Source organism: Mercenaria mercenaria, chromosome 18, assembly GCF_021730395.1.
Source record: "Mercenaria mercenaria strain notata chromosome 18, MADL_Memer_1, whole genome shotgun sequence".
Lineage (NCBI taxonomy): Eukaryota > Metazoa > Mollusca > Bivalvia > Venerida > Veneridae > Mercenaria > Mercenaria mercenaria.
In genome coordinates, this window is record NC_069378.1 from 5545842 (window position 1) to 5553560 (window position 7719).

At 33.6% G+C, this 7719-nt stretch overlaps 1 protein-coding gene across 1 annotated transcript; it reads right to left on the reverse strand.

Moving 5' to 3' along the window:
- Positions 1–535: 535 nt before the first annotated feature.
- On the reverse strand, positions 536–6419 carry LOC123552413 (uncharacterized). Its single transcript, XM_053530659.1, has 6 exons — positions 5900–6419; positions 3648–4060; positions 2854–3616; positions 1827–1943; positions 1489–1591; positions 536–1060 (listed from the first exon to the last, which is right to left on the reverse strand). Exons 1-6 carry the CDS (start codon positions 6417–6419, stop codon positions 604–606), a joined length of 2373 nt encoding a protein of 790 aa, XP_053386634.1. The 3' UTR covers positions 536–603.
- Between the last annotated feature and the right edge of the window lie 1300 nt (positions 6420–7719).

The following is a 7719-nucleotide window of genomic DNA, read 5'->3' on the forward strand; positions in this document are numbered from 1 at the left end:
TTTTAAGCAAAGTTGTGTAGTTCATAAACAATGTATATGCCAATAAAAATTGAGAGAACGCTCAGAAATAAAAAATAGAGGCTTACTCTCGTAATTAGATAAGTACTATTTAGTATAAAAGTATGTATTTATTTATTTATTTATTTATTTCAGTCTCTTCCATTTACAAACAATAAGTATATACAAATGAGCCGCGTCAAGCATTTTCATGTCTTATGGTAATTTTTTACCTTTTTTAGATTTTTACAGTTTCAAACTGCCCATTTCATTAGCTTTAAGAAAATGTATACATCACAGGGTACAAAAATGTTAAAAAATAATATAATTTTGGCAGTAAGAATGCCTAGTGACGTTACGTGGAAGTACATGACGTCGTTTAAAACGTTTAACGTCTAGATTACGTTCTTACGACGTTATGTATATCTTTATTCAATTAAGTCCATTCAACACCATTTTGTCAAACTAAAACTATGTAAACCTTTTGTCTTTATTTAATTTGATGATCTAAATGCCTCATTCATATGGACATAAAATATCACATGTTTACTTAATTGTCATTTATAACTGTCATTTATAAAACTAAACTAAAACAGTCCGAACACTTTACGACTCTTCTGGAGCAGGGCATAAAACATCCTGAAATGGTCGTCTGACTAGAGGACGCACGTGCCGGTACAGGTAACGCACACGTTCAGCAGATAGACCGGGAGGAACTATCTGAGACGGGACGTCATCTCTGGCCATCTCCAACAGGTGCGTTTTGCAAATAACGAAGCGCACCTCGTTTTCATCAACAGCTGATTGCCTCATGTACACAACCCCTGGCTCCTCAGAACTAAAACGGAAGAAGTGATATTTTGCGACATTTGGCACTTTCTTAAATCTATCACCAATGAAAGTTTTCCATGCCCTCCAAACCCATCCACTTCCTCCGCCATAGGTAACAGGCTGGTTACTATGGGAACTGTTGCTAACGACTTCAGCTATATGTTGTAATGTGTCACAATCCTTCCTACGGTACAGTGTCTTAATGTTCCCAAATCCTGCATCGATCAAACACCTTAAAGAAAAAATAAATAGCATTTTGCAACAACATTCAGAAGCAACCAGCTTTGGTGTTCAAGACCGACATTGAAGGTATATGTAACTGAATTTCAGGAATTGATTCGTGACGTTAACGTTAATCGTGTCATTTATTGTTATATTCAAATATGTCTAGTCACGGCTCACTGCTTAGCATCGTTCTGATTATTGAATATATAACCACTGGGCTAACACCCTTACGCATTTTAACTCTTGTCCCCGTTATACCCGACTATAAACAACCCGAATGCTTTGATTATTTCACTAATTAATCAAAAATATTTTTAAAAAGGGTCAGCATGCTAATTACTATGATTTAATCAGTTCCACATACAATCACTAAATTCGCCGACATCCGTTTCGATACTGTTACAACTCTCTCTTTAATCTAAAATTAAAGCTTACCGTGTGTGTCCAGGAAGTTGCATCATGTACGTGATTTTCTGGTGACGCTGCGTCATAATTCTCCAAGACAGGTAACCGAGGACGTAACGGTTCTTGTTTTGACCTGTAAAAAGGATAGCCATAAGCGATTTAATACATGTTTTGAATTAACTATTTAATACATATTTCATTCTCTGTCCGTTACAATTTGAAAGATCGAAACAGAGACACTACGCTAATAACCTATAATTATAGCACTACTTGTGAATATAGGAATATAGGTAAAAAGAAGGCTTACAGCAAGCTTTTTCAATAAAATTGTTATTGAATAAAAACAGGACAACAAAGGAACCACATACCAAAGCAGTTGTCTGCATGCAAGCTACACTCATTTTCACCCAAACTATAATTGGCAAATGCATGGTCTAACATAGATATTACAGCGTCAGGTCCATGTACCAATTGGCCATCACGTCCTGAAATATTATCAAAGCATAAATCAAGCCCACCTTCAAAGACTATTTAAGAATAAGTACACGTAATAGAATCCCACATACTTAAATTGTAACGCCAAGACTCGTTGTAACTAACGTAACTCTCATACACAACTGACATGAAGAATTTTGAAGCACAAGCCTAGTGATACAAATATGTCGAATGTATGCATTCCGTCTCTAATTTTGAGCTAAATGGTGTCATGAAGGTAGTATATACTACCTTCATGACGACGCCACTCCTTTTCATATGTAATTTTAGAAGTCTCTGATCAAAACAGGCAACATTTTTAAATAACAAATATTTTGCATGAACATTATATTCAGAATGTTTTACACGTTTTTATGATAATATGTAACTCCGTCGGCAATTTATATTAAGGATAAAATGTTCAATACATTCAACTATTTTCAGCTAATCAGCAGCAAAGCTCATAGAGTAGGCTTGGATGTTTCCCTCTATGTAATATACTTAGACCTATCAGCAAAATATTTCCCTCATTAAGAAGTACCGTTCATTGTCGCCATGAAGCATATATAGTTTTCTTTTATTACCGTGTTAAAACGTATTTAAAGCACACTTAATCATTTCTTTGAGCATTGAGAATAACAAAACAATTTATTAATGTAAAGCATTTCGGCTAGACTTTAAATAAACATGTACTGTAAATTGGGAAAATTTCGCGCCGCCAACATTTCGCAAATTTGCTCGAATATAATTGCAGCATTATCGATTTCATTAATTCGCGAGCAGACGTCTTGAAGCAACAATTTGTTTTAAAATATGTCACTTTCTCAAATTCGCAATATATAAAAAAAATAAAAATCTCGCGAATAGTGTCCAATTATCCGTACACTGAAAATATACTGCTGAGATAAGTAAAAGAAATACCTATTGTCTCATTCTCATCAATAAGGAAGTTGTACTGTTTGTCTCCATCCACTCTGTATCCAAAGATCTGGATTTTTCTGGGTTGAATAAAGTATGTCGGGCCTTTTTCCCTGGTGTGGTGGGGTAATTTGACATATTGTGAGAAATCGAACGTGTAGTGTACGTCGTTGCATGAAAAGTTGTCTCCACTTCTTTCGTCTTGTCGCCTTAATCTCTTAAACATGTTTGTTGATCTTTCAACACACTCCCGGTATATTTCTCTTTCTTTCCTAGCTTGTAATACATGATTATGATATTTCTCTGTGGCAGACAGTTTTTCATCTTCTGTTCTTGCTAGCTGTATATCTTGGCGAAAATCCTCACAAGTTTTGCATACGTCATCTTTTGGAGCAGCTATTTTAATGTGAGGAACACATCTTTTCCATAGATCTTTAAAAGTAGACAGGCCAACATATTGCTTTTCAATTTGACTGCATGCTGTAACATATTCTTGATGAATTGAAAGCTTAGTATTTTTTGAAGGAAGGTAGACTGGTGCTTTTTCTCCCCGGCCACGTGGAGCTGCTGGCTGTGGAAGCCCTTCCTCACTAGCATAATTCAGGAGAAACTGCACTGCATCTTTAATGGTGTCATGCGAAAACGCGTTAGGTGCTTTTCTACCAAAATTCCCATGAACTCGAGGTTGAACGCCTTTTTCTTTCATATGTTTCAGGAGAGCTCTAACTGTCCATAAACCTATGTCATAAATTACAAGAAAAGCATCTTGACATATCTTAATACCATCTCTGGTCATTTCCGATTTTTTTTAATGTTCCCATAATTAACAGCTCCTTTTCTGTTTTTGTCAATTCCCTCAAATTATATATGTTTGATCTAATTTCTTCGACAGAAAACTGCAAGAAACAGTTCTTAGAACACCCACAACCCTTGTCATAAACACTGTCCAGTTTATCTAAGTCAAACTGTGGATCATCATTTTCAGAATCTACTTGATAAGTCACAGATTCTTGTGATAAGTACCTGCTAACGTGGGTGTCAATGTTATCTGTGGTCTCTATTTCATCTTCACTGTCCTCATGTGTATCATTAGCACGAGACAAATAAGACTGTGTACTGTTTGTGGAAGAAGGTTCAGTTAACCCAAACGCACCCAACAATGTATCTAATTCCTGAAAAATAAAAAATAAAAATGTTATTTTATTTAAAACTTAGAGTAAGTTAATACAGTGTATTAATAACGATTTTATCAAGGAATATAGAGAAGGGTATTGTACACATTGTTTTGCATTTATATTCATGCATTGAAAATAGTTTATTTCTTTATTTTTAAACATTTTTAAAAAAGATAAAAAAAATGAAGAAAGAAACAATGGTCACACAAAAATACTCTTCAAAAAAAAAAAAAAAAAAAATTGGCACCTTGAGAATTCGGTCTTTGATACCGTTGCTCTCAAGTCAAGAGTGCTAACCTCTCGGCCATTCAGTCCTTAGCGTAAATGAGGTCACTACTTATATATAAACTAGATCTATAGCTTCCTTTTACTTTTTGACTATTATGCCTCTCAAATTTCGATAAAATTGCGATTTAAAGCTTTAATATTCCTTAATAAAATCGAATGGAATCAATGAATAATAAGAATATCACCAAAATACTATATATACTTGGTTCGGTCGAATATCTACATCATTAGTCAAAGCTGGCCGTTTAGCGCAAAATTCTGCGAAACGGTCGTTAATATAGGTATCATATGATGATGATTATTATTATTATACCAGATTTATGATGTTACAGGACCACCAGACAAAGTTAACATTCTATATGCACACAAGAAGTACGTAAAATCCCACGGTGATTTCCATACTGCAAGCAAGCGCAATGTCAAAACAACACAAACTGCCTCGGAAATGTTAACTTATTTCTACAAATTCTAGCAGCCCGGAGAGATTGTGACTTCAGCATCATCTAAAATTAAAATGTGTTCATGATTTATAAAAGAAAATAGAACTCGTACTCACATCAAAAGTGTCCATTTCCTTTGTTTATTTTTCACGTGTAAATTTCAAGGGCGCCGCCATTTTATTTTCATCTCGCTCGACTTTGACGTCACTTTTCTCGCTTACGTCATAAATACCATAAGACATGAAATTGCTTGACGCGGCTCAAATATACAACACAACATTAAAACATATGTAAATGGCCATTCAATTTTAGAATTATAAGAGACATATAAAACGGTAAAAAAACAATACTACAAACATTAAAATCCACCAGATGACTTAAAACAGTACACACAATGTATTTATATGTATAAGCATGAGTGTGCTCGTGTGTGTAAATGCATGTGTGCTTGAGTGTGCTTTTTTGTGTGTGATTGTTTGTGCGTGCTTGCGTGTGTTGGTGAGTGTATATCCATTACGTAAAAAGTATACAGACGTGTGTGTGTGTGTCTGTGTGTGTGTGTGTGTGTCTTTTGTTTTGTGTGTCACACAGTGATTGTTTATGCGTGCTTGCGTGTGTTGGTGAGTGTATATCCATTACTTAAAAAGTATACAGACAAGTGTGTGTGTGTGAATCTGATGAGATAAAGTTACCTCAGAGTGTACTAATACACTAAGTATGGAAGTCAAATCCATATTTAATGAAAACGTGACAGTCACATTCCATAAAATATTAAAACACCATTTATATAAACCGTACTCTACCAATGATACGTATTTATTATAACAGTTGGTACTAAAAACCATACTAATAGACATAGTTGGTACTAAAAACCATACTAATAGACAAAAGATAGATTTGTGAAGTTGGCACTAATCCTGCCTGGTTCACTGGTTCATGTTTAAAAAGATGTACTAAGAAAGTTAAAGTAAAAAGAATACTAAACAAAGTATTTAAGATAGTGGATAATACTTCAGATCAGATCTAGAGCAACATGGTTAATACCAACTTCCTAAATAACAATTTACCCTCATAGCATTCAGAAAGAGATTAAAACTAATCAAATTTAGTGGAAAAAAGACTGAAATTCTATGTAAAATTATTTACATAAGTACAATTTACGACGGTCTAGAATTTTACAACAGGTTTTGGCAACAGATCTTACTAACAATGGGTTTGTAAACAGGTATTTCAGTTGTTCTTGTTCTGGCAAATTCTTGAAATTTTCATTGTTTTTAAATACATAACTGAAAAGAGACTCCCTTAAATCATTATACAAGGAACATTTCAAAATAACATGTTTTTCATCTTCCACAATATTTGGACAGAACGGGCAAATTCTATTTTCAACTTGTAAATTTTCATATCTACCACTCTCCATACGTATTGGTGCTACACCACATCGAAATTTACATAAGGCAGACATATGTTTTCTTGGCAGAATAATTTTACAATAATCTTCAACAATAAATTCAGATTTAAATGTACAGTATGTCCTTAATTTATTGTTGCCTTTACCACTATTACTAGTTATTCTATTAATACCATTAAACCAATCTTGAACATATTTTTCCATAATACATTTCTCAATGTTACCAACAACATTTGACTTACACACATAACTCATTATATTGAAAGTAATATTACACTCTTGGAATTTCTGTTTCACATAGTAAAACCAATTTTTGCACCGAACTTTAGAACTAGCCCAGACTGCAATCCGTTTATACAATGTCATCTGCATATAGTAAGATGCATAAAAGTTCATCACCAATCTTTACACCTATGTCTAAAGATTTAAGAAAAACAGCAAGATCATTAATGTACAAATTAAATAGTAAAGGCGATAAAATACACCCTTGTCGTAAGCCTGATTTAACATCAAACCATTCGGTAGAAAAACAATTTACCCTGATTGAAGCAGAAACTGTAGAGTATAGAGATTTTATAGCACTTAACATTTTTCCATTTATACCAGTATTACATAATCTATTCCATAATTTACTTCTATTTATAAAGTCGTAGGCCTTTCGGAAATCTATAAAAGCTGCAAAAGTTGATTGTTTTAATTTTTTCCTGGTATCTATTACATTATATAAAGATGAAGCTTGGTCTAGAATGATAAGATTAAAATAGGAGGAAAATATATAGTTTATACTTTTATTTTCGCAAGTTATTTTCGTAACCGAATTTGACGCAGGTAAATTATATCGCCGGTTAATAGTTTAGCTTTCGTTTGTAAGAGTGTATTAATAGGATTTATATAGTAACATTATATTAAATCAAATTACATATAAAACAAAGAAAAAAAGATGTAGCTTATTTTCGCCTATTTAGACCTATCAATTTTTAAGAGGTATAATTTTATTCTCGTACCTTATGATAAAGTGATGGAAACTTAAACACTTAGTAGCATATTTTAATCTTTTTATAACAGGCAGGAATCCATTGCAAATATAAGGAAATAAAAGAAGCCATGCCATTGAGTAATTTTTATTTTCGGAAATCGATCCAATTATTGGAAACGTTGGGCTTTTGATTAGCTGATTACGGAATTCCGTTAAGGCCATCGCCTTTGAATGTATTGATCTGAAATGCGATACTCGATAGTACGATGACGAAAACGCGAAATTACGAAACTACAACGAAAAACGCGACAACACGATGATGATATAGAGGATAATTGTTGGTTTCGGTGTAATATCACGTTATAATTTCACCGAGTGGGCACCAAAAGTGATATTTTCACGAGTGGCGCAGCCACGAGTGAAAATAACAACTTTTGGTGTTCACGAGTGAAATTACCGTGATATTACATCGATACCAACAATTTTTCTGTTTATTTTATGTCTAAAACTCTACTTTTGTTGTGTTTATTTCAATAAAATGTCGAAATTTGCGGGAAATTTTATCAGGAAGCATCGCAA